Source organism: Myotis yumanensis, unplaced genomic scaffold (genome assembly GCF_028538775.1).
Source record: "Myotis yumanensis isolate MYYU_CA2020_CCGP unplaced genomic scaffold, mMyoYum1.0.hap1 SCAF_16, whole genome shotgun sequence".
NCBI classification, from domain to species: Eukaryota; Metazoa; Chordata; class Mammalia; order Chiroptera; family Vespertilionidae; genus Myotis; species Myotis yumanensis.
In genome coordinates, this window is record NW_027223767.1 from 26,604,930 (window position 1) to 26,622,607 (window position 17,678).

The 17,678-nt window shown below is 43.0% G+C and overlaps 1 protein-coding gene across 1 annotated transcript in view; it reads left to right on the forward strand.

Annotated features, from left to right (window-relative positions):
• STXBP4 (syntaxin binding protein 4) overlaps positions 1–16,919 on the forward strand; it is a 120,713-nt gene extending 103,794 nt beyond the window's left edge. Inside the window, exon 18 of the mRNA XM_070394070.1 lies at positions 13,734–16,919. Coding sequence (XP_070250171.1) covers positions 13,734–13,839 — 106 coding nt within the window. The 3' untranslated portion in view covers positions 13,840–16,919. The remainder of the gene's footprint in view (positions 1–13,733) is intronic.
• Positions 16,920–17,678: the final 759 nt, after the last annotated feature.

Below are 17,678 nucleotides of genomic sequence, written 5' to 3' on the forward strand. Positions count from 1 at the left end.
ATCTCCTGGAGATCAGAAAGGTCAAATAATAGAGATAAGGAAAATCTAACACTACACCAGTGCTTCCTTTACCGGCCTCAGGGAGGAACAGGGTGCATACCAGGAACTGGGTTTGGGGGGAGGGGGTTTGGTAGAAATTAACCCTATTCAAGCACCTACCCTTATTTTACCTTTATTCTTTATGAAAGTCTTACTTAATAGGTGTTAATACTTCCCTACCTTCTTTCAGGGCACTGAACAAGCACAAGTTATTGTGAATATCAACCTTACACATAATACAGTGAGTTCTGCAGGGGAATATTAGGCTGTATAAGCTAGAATACAGATACAGCGGTCACGTCTCTGCTCTCAACATGCCTGTCCATCCCCTCTCCCCACTTCATTTTTATCGTCTACATACCTCACCCTCTTCCCCAGGAGTTTATTTGAAGAGGACAGGACACCAGATAATCAGACTAAGTTCAATTGCTTGTCAGTAGTCCTTGAGGTGTATCTGCAGGGGTTTGTGGGCTTACTACTTGGCTCTTAGCTGCTTTCAGATAGATGATGCCGCCAGAGAAGTAGTGTCTGCATAAACAAACATCTACTCTGTGTCTTTCTTGGAACTTTGTTTTGTTTTTTTGCTTTTGGGTTTTTTGTTTGTTTGTTTGTTTGTTTGTTTTTAATCTTCATCCTCCCACTGCACCAACCAAAATTTGAGCCTGGATAGCCTGTGTTGGTTTTTGAGTATGAGTGGTTCATTTACCAGGTTAATATACTTTGGAGACAAGGAATAATGAGTAATTAATTCAGGTTATTCCCTCTCTCACCTTTACTTGTGATTGAAATCACCCTCCGGAACACCAGAGGAGGTGATGGTCTATGTACATATAGTCTTTCCCTGAGATTGACATCTGTCACTGGCATCCCAGAAATTGAATTGTTACCTCTGATGGAAGCCACGCCTCAGGCAGAGGAGTAACTGTCAGTGCTGTCCCAAGAATGCCCAGGCAGATATTGTCCTCACTCAACATCACCATCCATCCACGTGTCCATTGCACAACTATGAATACTTCGTGGTTGTCCACTTAGGTTCTGACTCAGGGGAAGAAAGCATTGCACGTGGTATAAACAAATTTATGCAAAGTGTTGGTGTTATGCAAAGAGCCGAGAAAACCTCAGCATATTGTTTGCGGATTCCAAAGAAATAACCCCGGAGGACTGGCCGTGAAAGACACGGGTCTACTAGGGCTTACCTGTGCGCCCATGTTGGCTGGCCCGTGAAGTTTTCCATCATACAGGAGAGTGGGGGAGTGGATTCTGCCACCCACACTTTCCAAGTACCGCGTTATATAGAGCACAGACAACAAAGCACACAGCACCTGCTGGTGGCTGTGCGACATCAGAACGCAGGCTGTTTCTCTGCAGCTGCTTACTGTCCGCGCTCACATCACAAGCAGTTTCTCTCCGGCCCAGCAGCTGGCCAGGCTCCCGAGGTCTGACAGTCCCCTTACAGATGGCCTTCACCACATTCCCACAGGGCGGAAGCTTGGGGAGGGCCCCATGTTCTCACATACCACACACTTGGCCTTGCTAGAGTGTTTCAGAGAACTAAGAGCATGTGTATCTCCTATATGTGTATGTGTATACCAATATGTGTGTGCACATATGTATATCGGCAGGGCTTGCTCACTTGATAAATATGCGAGCATTCAAGGGAAAATGTTCTTATCTTTTCCTTAGAGAGTTGCAGCTTTCTTAAATTTCATGACAAGTGTCAGTTGTTTGATGGTGCTAAAATGAAGTTATCTGATTAACTTGACCATTTTCCTACTTACCTTCTTCCCTTCCCTTTGAAGTTGTATACTACTCCAGTTCTATAGTGGTCTTTGGTACGACTCCACTTTACAAGTTCATGTACTTTATCTGTGTGTTACATAATTTTACAAAACCATTATGAGAGTTATGTTTGATAGTGAAAGTGAATTTAAATATTATAAATTAGACAGCTGCTGCATTGCTCTCGTTGTATTCTTATTTTTTATTGAAAGATTCAGACTTACAATGATCAGTGATCATGATTGTACTAATTCTCTATTGCTGCATAATAAAATTCCCCCAACTCTTGCAGCTTCAAACAGTAAATATGTGTTTTCTCACTGAGTTTCAGAAAGTGGGCCATCCAGGTGTGGTTTTGCCGGGTCAGCGTGGCTCTCTCTGGGTTTCTCTGGAAAGTGCAGTCAGGCTGCTGGCGGGGGTGGGAATTGCAGAGTGGCTTAGGGGGACCAGCGCATCTGTGCCAAGCTCACATGGGACTGCTGGCAGGCGGTCTCATTTCCTTGCCACCATGTGGACCTTGCTCCATAGGGCCACAGGGCTGCTCACAGCATGATGCTCGCTTCCCCCCAGCAAGGGGCGAGAAAAAGTGAGAGCAAGAGGAACATCAGGACCAACACAACCTTCTGTAGCCAGTGCCTTCTATGACCAGTCTCAGAAGCGGTGACACGCCATCACTCCACCATACGCCCTTGGTCACACAGACCCACCCTGGTACAATGTAGGCAGCAGCTACCCAGGTGTGAGTGAGGTCCCTGGGATCTATCTTAGAGGATGCCCACCACAGTGCCATTTCACAATGCAATGCGTATGCAGCATATCACGTTTATATGTCATCTATATAGCTGCATAAACAGTACAAATCCTCCATATCAGATACTTGCTTCAAACATAAAATTATTATGCTTTGGTGATTTTTCAAGTAGGTATAATCATTTCTCTTTAAAAGTTACTTACACATTGCCCTAATTGGTTTGGCTCAGTGGATAGAGTGTCGGCCTGTGGACTGAAAGGTCCCAGGTTCGATTCCGGCCAAGAGCATGTGCCTTGGTTGCGGGCACATCCCCAATAGGGGAGTGTGCAGGAGGCAGCTGATCGATGTTTCTCTCTCATCAATGTTTCTAACTCTCTATCCCTCTCCCTTCCTTTCTGTGAAAAATCAATAAAATATATTTTTTTAAAAAGTTACTTACACTTGGTTTGTACTTCTCCCTCCACTCATGTGTGCTGAACATGCCTTTCTGTAGGATCCTAAAGTCTGAGGCGTTGCTGCTCACGCTGTAAATCCTGTTCTCCATTCCAGAGGAAGCGTTGTACTTACAGTGTCAGTGGAATCTGGGGAGTCTGTGATTTCTCCATAAAACAAGTTTCTGTCTAGAGCAGAGAAAGCCAGTGGGTTTCAGCTCACTCTCTCAAGGGTAGTTGTTACGAATTCTGAGGCCACATTCACCTTCACTGCTGTGGGCCTTGATCCACGAGGGATGTCTGCTGTGCAGTGGAGGGGAGTGAACAGGCGTGTAAGACATGTGCCATAACTGTGCAATCATTCATCTTCTAGAGCATGTAGCTAACACAGGAACTCTGCCAGGATGGATAGCAATAATGCGAATAGTAGACTGGAGTAACAAACAATGGCAGCACCCCCACCCCCCAAAGTTCTTATGAGATAGTATTTAAGTGCTTTGCTTTTATGACCCTAAAAGGATTTCCACTAGACATAGTTCTTCTCATTTATCAAAAGTCAGGGTCCATTAATGACTCTTTTTAAAATATATATATTTTTATTGATTTCAGAGAGGAAGGGAGAGGGAGAGATAGAAACATCGATGATGAGAGAGAATCTTTGATTGGCTGCCTCCTGCACACCCCGCACTGGGGATCAGGTCCATAACCTGGGCATGTGCCCTGACCGGGAATCGAACCATGACCTCCTGGTTCATAGGTAAATGCTCAACCACTGAGCCATGCCAGCAGGGCTATTAATGACTCTTAAATCATGGTCTGAACTGGGTTGGGCTATCCTATTAGGTTGTTCCCAGGTAGGAAAGAATGTGGATCATAACCTGAATATGAATAAAATTGTCATTGTCAGCCTACCATGCTAATTAAAGGGTTAGGTTACAGCGTGTTATCTCATTTTTAAAAAAATAGAAAACACAAAGGAGAAAAATTGGAAGTTATATTACCCCCTGACTTTATTTTGCAAGTAGAGTCTACCTTTGGTAATTCTAATGTGATTAGAAATTAAGGATCTGTGAGAAGGGAGAATGGAGAGGAAGGAACAGTTTCCGGGTTGGAAATAAAAAGCTACTATTTTTCACTTCTAAATTCATGGCAGATTACTGTAACGCCACTTTAGTGGACACTGTCAGGAGCCCTCCTACTGAAAACCTCATTAATTCGGCTGCTTTGATTTTTGAGGAGTTAAGAAATACCCACTGGCAACCCCGCTAAAGTCTGAGGCTCACTTGATGGGGCGTCAGGGCAATTTCTATGCACCTAACCTGTGCCTAGATGAGGAGAAGGCGTGTAGGTTCCTCACTATCTTTTGCATGTATGAGACCCTGAGCATTTTAGTAACAAGACTATTACGAGGGAAGAAATATGGGCCTCTTTAAATATTTTGTCCCCAAATACTTCTTAGCTATGAATACATTGTAAGGTATCAAAATCACTAGTTTGGATGTAACCATCGGTGTGGCAACTGGCTTAGAATATCCAGTAACTAGTACAGTGCCTGGTATGTGTAGGGTCTGAATAAATATTCACTAATGAATGAATGCTGTCATTGGCAATTTGGAGAAGCAACTGGTGAGAAAAAAATATATATGGGCTTTAGTATCAGACCGACTGGATTCTGTTGTTTTTGCCACCATTTTTTGAGTGTGACCCTGGTATAATTGGTATTATTTCAACTCTCTGTTCTTCCCCTTCTCATCCAAAAGCAAAAATAGTGGTTTCTATCTCAGGATTGTTTTGAGAATTGAATAAAACAAGGGATGTAAAACCCTGACAAAATATCTGGCTCATGCAGAGTGATGAACAGATGTTAGTTCCTCTCCCTTCCTTACTTTATCCTATAGCCACTTGCCAATGAAGGAGTGTTAAAGGACAACCTTGGCGAAGCTGCAGATAGAAACCAGTGGCCACAGCCTCCACTTAGGCCGCTTTCCGGCCAGTCAGAAGCCCTGTGACAGGAGCAGAGAGGGCGCGTGGCTCAGGAGCCTGAGACAGCTTGCGCTGGGTTTTCTATAAATATCTAGTAGGGGTAGCAACATGAAGCGCTGTGTGAGCAACTGTCACTTAAACGAAAGGCCAGCCAGCTGGCTGGGGTGACTCGGAATGGCAAAGCCCACTGAAATGAATAAAACATCCAATCCAGACAGCTGGCATCAAACTCTCTCCCCACCTAACCGATGACAGGTAGAACTGAGTCCGGAAGTATGTTTGTCGCATCCCATTGGGATAATAGAAGCCAGTCTGGGACTGTGTGCGTAATGTTCTTTGGAAACTCATCACCTTTCTGGGTTACACTTTTTATTTAGCCAGATTCGGAATTCTCTCTGCCCCCAGGATCCTTTATTTAAATTTACCAGCAAATAGGAAGCTTTGTCAAACACTTTCCCTTAAAAATCTGGTTGCTGTATTTGTCGGCTAGGGCTGTCATAACAAAGTAGCCCAGACTGGGTGGCTTCCACCACGGAAGTCTATTTTCCCACAGTTCTGATGGCCAGAGAGCCACCATCAAGATGCCGTCAGGACTGGTTTCTGGTGAGGCATGTCTTCCTGGGGGGTAGGCAGCTGCCTTCTCACTGTGCCCGCACAAGGGCTCTTCTCTGAGAACTTATGGAGAGAGAGAGAGATCTCTGGTGTCCTCTTCCTCCAAGGACAGTAGTCCCATTGCACCGGGGCCTCACCTCCATGATGTCAATGGAGGTCCTATCTCCAAATGTGAACACATTAGGGTTAGGGCTTTGACATATGAATCAAAGGCGGGGTGTGGGGGGGGGGGCACGATTCAGTCCACAACAGTTCCTTCCCATAAGATCTCTAGCACTTCCTTTTCTTCCTCCAATAATCTCCATAACAATGCAGCATATAGTCTTTATTCCTATACATTTACACGTTTTCAGCAAATTGCAAAAATTAATTCAAACCCGGGCCTTTACCCTTGGGCTCTAGTCTTTAGTGGAAGAAACAGCTGAAGGGACGGGGAGCGTGGCAAACAGAATAATGGCTCTCCAGTGATGTCCACATGCTAATCCCTAGAACCTTTGGATGCATTAGGTTACATGGTAAAGGGGCATCAAGGTTGCAGGTGGAATTAAGGTTTCGAATCGGCTGACCTTAAACTAGGGAGCGTCTCCTAGATTATCCCGGTGGGTCCAATCTAATTACTTGCTTCCTTTAAGAGTGGAAGAGGGAGGCAGAGGAGAGAGTCGGAGAAAGATGGGACGGTGAGAGCAGAGTCAAAGATATGCTGGGTTGCTGGCTTTGAAGATGGGGCCATAAGCCGTGGAGTGTGGGTGATCTTGAAAAGCTGAAAAAGTATGGAAATGTTGTGGACCCCTCTCTCCCAGACAAGAATGTATCCTGGCCAGTACCTTCATTTTAACCCGGTTGAGAACCATGCTGGACTTCTGAGCTACAGAACTGTAAGCCAGTAAATTTGTGTTGTTTTAACCAAGTTTTTGATAGTTTGTTGCTACACCAATAGAAAACTAATACAGGGAGTTAGAGGTGGAGGGGAGAGAGTGATGGTGAACGGAGAATGCGTGAGGCATGGAACTGGGGGATTTATATATGATCTCTCTTCACACACTATTGAAGCAGGTATTCTATGTTTTCTAGATTAGGAAACCGAGACTCAGAGTTCCAGTAGCTTTTCCAGAGACATGCCCGTAACCAAGTTAGTAGGTACATGGGCCACCTGGGACTTCAAACCAGGTCTGCAACAATCCTGCTTTGCAGCGTCTTAAAGCTCACATACCAGTCAGTGCAGGGATTCCTGCTTGAAGGAGGGCTTCTTTTTTCTTTGGATGATGCTTTTGAAGGCTCAGCACCTTCTAGCTCAGTGGTTCTCAACCTTCCTAATGTCAGGACCCTTTAAATACAGTTCCTCATGTTGTGACCCAACCATAAAATTATTTTTGTTGCTACTTCATAACTGTAATTTTGCTACTGTTATGAATCGTAATGTAAATATCTGATATGCAGGATGTATTTTCATTGTTACAAATTGAACATAATTAAAGCATAGTGATTAATCACAAAAACAATATGTAATTATATATGTGTTTTCCGATGGTCTTAGGTGACCCCTGTGAAAGGGTCGTTCTACCCCCAAAGGGGTCACAACCCACAGGCTGGCAACCCACAGGTTGAGAACCGCTGTTCTAGCTCATGGCTCTACCATTCCCTAGCGTCTCAGTGTCCTTTGCATTCAGTTTGTAACCCCTGGCCCAGAAACAAACATCAATTCTCTTACTTTGCATTGTTGGGAACTAGTCACATGCTTACATGAGGCCATAGTGGGAGCTGGGAAATGTAGTCTCTGCCTGGGCAGCTGCCCTCCAGGTTACAGCTCTACAGTATGTGACAAATACACCAACTACAAAAGTCTGTATAATGTGTTTATTAGTGTATAATTGTCCAGTGTGTAGGTATCAGTGTCACTAGGACATGTTCTTTGAGTTCTTCTGTATTTTTTGTCCTAACGTGATTGAAAACAGTAGCAATTTTTAAGAGTTACCAGAACTGTAATCTATGACTATAGTACAATTCCTTTCTTTGAAAAATTAATTGCATCAGCTTTGGACCTGGCATGTTTTGCTTCTGTACAAAATTGCCAACGATTTAAGCCTCTGTATATATTTGAAAAATATAATTGATATTTCCATATTTTTTAGGAATTTTCTTTTCATTGTTCTAATTTTGCAAGTCTAATAAGATAGCAGTTGTTTTAAATTATTTTACATAAGTAGTATTTTACTATACTTTTAGATTCTTATAATATAATTTGATATCTGAGACCTAAAGATTTTAAGTTAAGGTCACGTGCAGCATAACAAAGTTCAGGTCAGTGCCGCACCACATGTATGATGTGATCCCTTAAGCCTATAATGGAGCCAAAAATTCCTCTCACCTAGCGATGTAGCTGTTGCAGTATCGTAGCACAAAACATTACTCCCAGGTCTGCTGTGATGCTGGTGTAAAAAATGTTACTTGTTTGTGTACTCACTATACTTTTAATCATTATTCTTATCCTTTCTACTTCCAAAAAAAGTAAGTTTGCTATAAAACAATGCTATGTTACTGTGGTAGCAGTCTCCTATGTCTCTTGTTTACCATGTCTCCTGATTACACCATTTTCTCTGTGCTTGCTTTAATCTCGTGTTGTTTTGTACAGTAACCTGCTGGACAGGCGTGTAGCCTAGGAGCAGTGTGCTATCCCATACAGCCTAGGTGTGTAGTAGGCTGTGCGATCCAGGTTTGTGTACATGTACTCTGTGATGTTTGCATAGTGACAAAACTTCTAATGACGCGGTTCTCTGAACATATTCCCAGTTAGGCAGTGCATGACTGTAATTGGATTTTTGAATTTTCCAAAGATATGTACTTTTTTATAGAAAGTGCCATAAATATATAATAAAAATAAAATTTGTTTTCAAAACTTTGAAGATTTGGATGGGGTCCTGCTAATACTTGATTAGAGCCTCGCTGGATTTTCAAATTCCTGAGTACATAATGCTCAGCGTGTTCTGAGAAATGTCATTTTGATTTTAACGGTATATTTTCAAAATTGTGTAAGAGGGAAGTCTATATATCAGTGGGAATAAGCCGCCTGTAATTTTCTCTTACACATGTTTGGAATGGATACTTCATATTATTAATCTGTACCCATTCATTATTAATCTGTAGCCATTCTCATAACCAGTATCTGGTAAGATTACATGCTGACTTTTTAATAATTTTATTGCCATGATTTGCTTTTTGTTCTTACCAGCTAATTTGTTTTAAATTGGGATTTTTTTAAGTATAAATCTTTTATTGTCATTAGTACTTGCAGTTTATGGCCAGTAGTAAAATTTTCTAGTATTTTTAAGTTACTGGTGGCAAAAGCAGATTGAATTAACATATATTCACTTATTTGTTCTCATGTTCTAGTTCAGCGGTTCTCAACCTGTGGGTCTCGACCCTTTTGGCGGTCGAACGACCCTTTCACAGGGGTCGCCTAAGACCATCCTGCATATCAGATACTTACATTATGATTCATAACAGTAGCAACATTACAGTTATGAAGTAGCAACGAAAATAATTTTATGGTTGGGTCACAACATGAGGAACTGTATTTAAAGGGCCAGAAGGTTGAGTACCACTGCTCTAGCTCATATGAATGTTATATACTTAAGTTAGCTCACCCCCTGCCCTGGCTGGGTGGCTCAGTTGGTTGGAGCATTGTCCCATACACCAAAAGGTTGCGGGTTTGACTCCTGGTCAGGGCACATACCTGGGTGGCAGGTTCAGTCCCTGGCTGGGGTGCATATGGGAGGCAACCAATGAATGTTTCTCTCTAACATCAATGTCTCCCTCCCTCCCTCGCTCCCTCCCTCCCTCCATCTCTTCCTTCCTTCCTTCCTTTCTTTCTAAAATGAATAGAAACATATCCTTGGGTGATGATTTAAAAAAAAAAAAGATAGTGCCCCCCCTCCCCCAATAAAAGAACATTGGAAGTTAATTACTTTGGCTCATGCTTCTGCAGCTTTATCTTAAACATGATTAAATAATACTTACAATCTGGTTAACTTCACAATGTTATATAAATAGTGCCATCTACAATGGAAGATTAACAAAAGGGCCTGTTTCATCACAGACAGTTTTAAGAATGAATTTCTACAAAATGAGTAGACTTTTTATCTTTAAACCACTTTTCTCTTAACATGCTGCCCTAAATTTTTGAAAGAAAGCATTTTGCATGCTAGAAGGTAAGAAACACAAGGAGAGTCATTATAATGAAATTTAAATAATTCACTTGCATTTCTCTGCCAATAAAATAAAGCATGTTCTGTTAGGGTTTTGTTTTGTTTTTTAATAAGCTCTAAATTATGTCTTGCAATTCACTATTATTATAGAAAAGAAAAAACTCAACACAGTCATCTTCCCAAATCTAATATTAATGTTTTCCAACAACAGATTTGGCGAACATTCAGAGGCAAGTAGTATGATCATTTTTAGATTTTCAAATATATCGGAACGGCTGCTGATGGCTCCCCAAATCAGGTCAGATGCGCTCTCTGCAGGCACATTTGCCAGCGGTACTGCGTGTTCCAAGGGAAGATGTTCACTTCACAGCCAGCCTCATCTCTTTTCCGGACCTCTACATTTTTCATACTAAGTAGCAGCATCTCACTCTATGAACCACAGGGTCTTTATTAATTAAACAGCATCAACAGGGCTGATTTATTTTCTCTCTTCTCAGTCGAATTACCAAGCACATAAACCAGTGAGCAAATATTTCGAATGCTCGTATGCTGGTGGCCAAGCCCGTCGATCTGGGATGAGCTCATCATACAGCGCTCACTAGGACATAAAAAACTGAACAGTAAACACACAGATGCCCCATTCCATCATCGTAGGAAGAATTCCAACCTTTTCTCACAGTAATCAGAAAGCCCTAGTTATCCACCAAGCGAGCCACGGTCATTAAGGGAATGTGTACTCATTGCCAGGCACTGTCCATGCCTCACCTGATTCAGAGGCATTGGCTCTGGAGTCTTTACAGAAGACCCGGGTGAAAAGTGTGCTTGATGTGGAGAGCACTCTCTCTGCTGCTGAGGTTTTATTGTTTTTCTAGTAGTAGCTGTCGTAATTGCATTTTTGGTATTTAGATGTGTGTTTTTAAAATGTCCAGATGAGCCCAGCCAGTGGCTCAGTGGTTGAATGTCGCCCTATGGACCAGGAGGTCACAGTTCGATTCCCGGTCAGGGCACATGCCCAGTTGAGGGCTCAATCCCTGGTGTGGGACGTGCAGGAGGCAATTGATCAATGGCTCTCTCTCATCATTGATGTTTCTGTTTCTCTCTCCCTCTCTGAAGTCAATAAATATATATATATTTTAAAAAATAAAATAAAATGTACAGGAGAGCATATTGGGAGTATAAAATTAATTAATATTTTATGGCATTGTTTTTTATTTGGAGTAATATAAGGTATTGATTCATTGCTAAAAAGTGTTTAATGAAGGTTACTGGCAAGGATGACTTTCTGATGGAACTTCCTAAGATATTGTTCAGTCTATACCAACATTTTTTCTTAGACATTTTGCTTTTATTTTAAACTAGAGGCCTGATGCACGAAATTCGTGCAAGAGTAGGCCTTCCTTCCCCCAGCTGCCAGCACCAGCTTCCCTCTGGCACCCAGGACCCAGGCTGCTTGCACCGGCTTCCCTCCGCCACCTGGGACCCGGGCTGGCTTCCCTCGGGCCGCCCACAGGCACCTGGGACTGCTGGCTTTCCTCCGGCCCCTGCTTTGTCAGGAAGGACGTCAGGAATGACGTCTAGAGATGTCCAGTCTAGTTAGCATATTACCCTTTTATTATTATAGATGGTCAGTTTAATGTTTGTATGTGGGCACTTATATTCAAAGCATGAGAATATAATTTTTTAAGTCAAATAGGAAGGCATGCACCTGGACTTACCTTTTAGGTCATTGCTCCCATTTTACCTGCTTCATAGGGCAGTTAGAGGATGTTGTAGGGGAGGGAGAATTTATAGTCATTTAAAGTCTCTTCTTAAATATTAAAATATTAAATTTAATATTAAAATATTAAAGTATTTTAATATTTTAGAATTAGCAAAACTGTCTCATCAGAGTGTCCCCTTTAGCCCTAAACATGGACGATGCGTCCTCATTTCCCCTTGCAGTGGCATTCTCGCCCCCTTATGTTACACTCACTAGTATTTATTTGAAATCACTTTCAGTTTAGGCAGCTTTGCAGTTTTATAAAGGCCTTGCGATGGAGTTAACCTGTGCAGAATCAGCTGCGATAGTAATTCAGCCTCCGAATTAGAAGTTCCATTCAACCACTTGAGACAACAGTCATGTGGATCCCTGTCCAGGGAGGAACGTGTCTCTGTACCACTTACCACAGTCAGCGGCTGTGCAACTGACGACGTCTGGGCCTTCCCCTTCACCTTGATTCTTAAACAGCCTAAACTATTCTACCCAATCGTGAACCCATCAGTGATCTTCTTCCATGGAAAAATGCACTTTTAATATGTAAACAGACAAGCTGAACAAGTTTTATAGGGGGATATGGATAGAATTTAGAGTATAGGGTTGGAAACAACCCAGATGCAGTAATGACAGTGAAAGTGACCATTTGTACTAAGTCCAACATTTGCAGTTACCGTCATCGACAGCCAGTAAAGCAAGTGCATGTTGTGACAATTCCCAGATCGTGTTCTGTAGAACACTAGCCCTGTGTGTGCTCGTAAGGGCACGCTGGTTTGAGAAAGATTGCATACTCTTGGAGAGTCCAAGAACACAGGCGTGTATTTAAGGTTCTGGGAAATCCGGGAGTAAAGAAACCTACTTAACTACATCATATCTCAAACTTATTTGACCATAAAATTCTCTTCTCACGTAAAGACCCTTGGAACACACTTTGGGAAATGTTACCCTGTAATGTAAGAGATCTGTCCAGAACCACAATCCTATTTGATACTCAAAGTGCCAGCCCAGGAGGACTTGCCCTAAGACCTGCTGCTGCTTCTGAGGTTGAGTTTGGATAGGATTGGGGTGGAGGAAACTGAGCTAGGATGGATAAGGGCAGTGGGGTGAACCAGGACCAGAAAGAATATCTAAGGAAAAGAAACAGATCGCGGGGTGAACCAGGACCAGAAAGAATATCCAAGGAAAAGAAACAGATCGCCCTAATTCCAGAAGCTTCTATCTAGCACTCAGGCATTGTGCGAGTAGCAGTAGATGCAGAACACCCATCCAGCTGCAGGTGTGTCAGTTCCAAGTGCTGAGAAACGCCACCCACCAGGTAGGGGTGCCCTCTGTGATGTTTCACCACCACCCCAACATGCCCTGCGTCTTGTGTACACCCTTCCCTACCTCTGCTTGTGACCTTCCGGAAATGACTAGTCATCTGTTCTGAGAACACGTTAGGCCCCATAAACTTGGAAAAAAGAATCCATTCCCGCCCTCCAAGAGCTTCCTATGCAGTAAGAAGGCCTAAAAATAAACAGCTTTTATCCTATGGCGTAATAACAGGTAGAGAGGGGCCCGGATGGGAGGAAGCCGAGGAAGAGGTGGTTCTTTAGACTCAGTCACCTAGGTTAACCCAGTGGGAGAAGAAGACTGTCGCAGAGAAGGAAGCCCTGGTGAAGCAGGTAAAAAACAAAACGTTTCATAGGATGGAGTACATATCCGAGCCAGAAGGCACTGGCTGGCAGTGAATTTTTAGCAAGTGAGCAACCGTGAGGGATTTGTCTTTAGAAAGACCTCTTGGCTGGAGTGGAGCATGAATTAGAAAAGAACTAGAACAGAGGCAGAGAGACAAGCCATTCAGTGACCCAGGCAGTAGCGTCGGAGGAGAGGAAGGAAGAGGGTCCAGAGAGGCTGCCCCAAGGCAGACACAGAGCGTGTGACTGGTGACGGTCAGGTAAGGAGAGGCAAGGAATCCATGACGAATCACTCTCCTGCCATTCTTGTGACCAGCGGAGAAAAACAGACATGGTTTTTGTTGGACCTTAAAACACATGTAAGACATTACAAAGATTGGATCCGGTCCCACTTGCTTCTCAACCCAGGGACTGCAGTCAGTCGAAGCGGTGTCACTGGGCCGAGTACTTGCATGGATGGGGGGGGCAAGCTTCCAGATTGTAACTGCGTTCCTTGTTCCCCTCAAGTCACGTAACACAGACCACGTCCTGGATCCACCCCGTGGCGAGTGCGCTGAGCCTGTCCTGCTCCGAGGAGGACTGCCCCCGGGAGCTCCCCGACCAGAAGAGCTGATGGTTTTCTGCAGGAAGCTGAGCGCCGTGGACGGCTCTCAGACGCAATGTCCAAAATAGGAAGGAACACACTACATATTAAAGTTGTGAGATGGAGGCTGGATTTAGGCTACTTTTGTAAAACTTTTGCTATAACTGTATACATTCACAAGGTCAGTTGCCACTACAGTAGTTCTGTAAGAATAATCTAGTCCTATATTTTGAAGTCATATATCATGGCACATTTATATTTTGTATACTTTTTTATGTAGAATTAGATCCTTATAATTTTATATACAGTTCTCTATGGAGTATCTGATACAGTGAGTTCTATAATTAGGACTTATGTTGGACAATTATGTGAACATAGTGAAAGACTTCATTTATTTGGTAATTCACTAACCTTTCACATGTGTATCTTGGGAGAGTGATTTAAGCAAGCTTTGGGGCTTTTTTTTTTATTTTTTATCACCAACAACTATCTCACAGGCTACTGAATACAGCCTGCATTTATATGGGGCTTTCTCATTTACCTAATGCTTTTCTGGCCCTGTTTTCTATAAACCATCCAGCATACCCAGGAGGCAGAGCCAGTGGGTGATTTCTATTCTTGTTTTTCAGCTATGGAAATAGTGGTTCAGAGAAACGAGGCACCTTGTCCTGGAACTGAGGCGCACACCTAAGTCTTCTGATCCTCTGCCCAGCCCTTTGCCCTGCACCCCGCTGTCCCGGCAGCGGGAGGTCACAGCCGCGCACGCAGGGCACCTGGGTCTGTTGATGCAGCTGAGCTCCACGCTGTGCTCTCGGGTGGCCGCAGAGATTCAGGAGGCACCTCTTCAGCTAAACGTGGCCCCACATAACCCTTCCTCCTTCCCCCTCCTCCACCCCCGGGCCCTCACCTGGTAGGAACATTGTTTTTGATGCTTCGTCAGGCTTCTTGTAGCAGCTCACATTTTTCCAAAGTAAAGGGCCTGGCTCCTGCACAGGATCTGCCCTGCTTAGGGTGCCCTTGCCCGCGGGCACATTTGAGGGGCACTGATGAGAAGAAGGGCATCCAGAATCTCCTCTGCTGTCAGAAGAGACATCCTGGAACGCTTCCGCTCCGAGTTCAAGACTGACCTCATTATTGCTGGTGTCGCCCACCAGCTAATTATGCTTTACCTCTTATTTTTTCTTACTGTAAGGATGCTGGGCCATTTCTGGCAGCAATGAGCCATTGAGGTGGAGTGCTAAAGATTGTCTCTCAGTGGAATGATTGAACCCGGGGCTGGAAAATGGGGGGAGGGAGTCATTTTCAATGTCCTGGGCATTAGGTACCGACTGAATAAGAACAAGGTATCTATTCTTACCCAATGTTGTATTTTTAGGTACTACACTTCAAAAGGGAGTAAGAATCATTCACTAATCAGAATACTTGTTCCCAAAGCACGCCTGGTAACACAAGCTGCTGTTCATCACTCTGGCCTGTGTTTCCCACTTCCTGGGTGCTGCTTACTGGTGGGTAAAAAGCAAAAAGCATCTCAGGCGGCCAGAATTGGACAGCTTCTCTTACATTTTTGAATTTTAAAAATAATCTATTTCCATAAAAAATCAAGTAGGACGGAATTGAATGAAGTTAAAAAAAAAAAAAAGAAAAAAGCCCATCTCACTTTCCAGAGGTGTAGCCGTCGTTAATATTTGATGAGTATTTTTACTCAAAGGAAATAAAACTGTTAAAGCAGCTTTTCTCTGGCTTACTATATTATGGTCTGTTTTGTTGTTTTTTTATGTCAATACATAAACCAATGTAATATTTCAAACGTCCGCATAAAGTATCACTACCCAGATAACCCTTGTGTAGCGTATAGCCAGCAAGCTATTGATGAGCCCTTAGGCTGTCTTAAGTTTTCTGTTACTAACAATGAATGTCACAGTGAACAGTCTTATGTTCATATTCTTATATTTATTGTATCCTTTTCCTCACATACCTATGTTCTCTTGCGCCAATATGTCTATAGTGGGAATGCATTGATTAAGTAAATTATGTCAAAGATAGGTTCATTTTGATTTTGGTAGCTATTCATACATTTTCCTCATAAAAATAGGATCAATTCACACTACCACCAATAGTGTATGAGAGCTGCTTTTCTCTACATTACTGGGCTTTTTTCTGGTGCTAAGATTGCTAATAGCTTTCTGATTGTTGTTATGCTTAGAAGAGTAGCTTTCTTTCCAAAGTTGCCTGAGGACCTGAACTCTGTCACCAGTAGGTTTAGATGTCCTTTAGCAGCAGAAACTGATTCGCTCTGTGGAGGGGAATCAGCAGTAACTAACTCACTGGATGTCAATCGAGCACATCATTACCCGGAAATATTTACCTTCCCTCTGTCATATATATGATAGACATGAGGACCGACTTTTAACAAGCTCGCTTGGGTGAGAGCCCATGGCAAAGTGTGAAGCACAGTACAAACACACCCACAAGTGCCTTGGGCCTCAGTTTCCCCATCTGTATAAGGAGGATCATAATCCTCTACCTCTTCCCAAACCAGTTCATCTCAGCCACCATTTCCGGAGCACCTGCTAAATGCCAGACAAGATGTAAGGACTTGAAGTTACTATACGAAGCTCATAATCCAAAACCTTTTCTCCTTTTTTTTTTTCTCCAAAACTTTTTATTTTTCCTTAAAGGAATAAGAACTTAGGGGTTTGTTTAGTAGGAACCCCTAAAGAGACACCCTTTATCACTCTCTTAAATTTGAATAATTCCAAAATAATAACACCCTTTGAGTCGAAATGAAAGAAAGAAACATATGTTTGTAGGGCCTCTCCAATAGTGAATGCAAAGCAGCTGTAAAAATACAGGGTCGAATGACACTTTCATACACTGCCTGCAAAATGAGAAAATATTATTCTTTATCTAGGGCAAAAGGGGATGCTTGTATTTTCCCGGCTACGTGAAATGCAGTGTTGAATTCTGCATGGTATAGGACAGAAAGCACTGAACTGACATTAACACAACTTTCGTGCTCTATGGCATGTGACTTTGGAGAAGATGAAAAGAACTTTGCATGGAAGAGTCCTGTGGAGCCTCACTTTGGAAATAAAACACCCAAGATGTTTTCACCACAACTCTCCACGTGTCAGCTCATTGCCTGCATGATGATTATGTCCATACCAAACGCTGTTCTCTAATTGCTCTCTTCACAGGGTTTTTACATTTCAATAATTCTGCTTTTGTTACCTTTGGTTGTTTGACTCCTGGGTTGGAGGGGTCTGAGGGAAAGTGCAATCAGATTAATAGCTCGGATCCTCTATTCCCATTCCTCCGTCAGCAGGTTTGTTTTGTTTTTTTACCATTTCACCCTGTTTATTTTTTACATTATTTATCTATTTGTAATGATCTTTCTTTTGTTTATTGTCTTCCTTAATAATAGGAGCAATAATGCGAGTAAGCTCCATGAAGGTAGGGATTCATGTGTCTTGCTCACCGTTGTATCCTCAGGACCTATGGCAGTGCCTGTCACGTAGTGGGTGTTCAATGCATGCATAAGACTTAGTTCCCAGCTTCACTCTCCTGCCTTTGCATTTCTTCACTGAAACACGTACTACACTGCTGCAGGATGCCTGGCACTTTGCTAAGTACCAGGGGTACGATGCCAAACAGACTTTGTGATCCTAGCCACCTTGTGGTTTGCATTTTAGGGAAAGAACATTCAGCTTAAATTAGCCAAAGCTTGAACTTTCCAGCCATTTCGTGTTCATTGCCTCAAGAGAGAGGGGCGGCCTCAGAAAGGAGAGAGGCGCGTGCTCTGTGCGTTTTGAAGGGCTGGCTCCTCGGAGTACTGGGCAAGATTTATGATTGGATCAAAGATTGGAGAG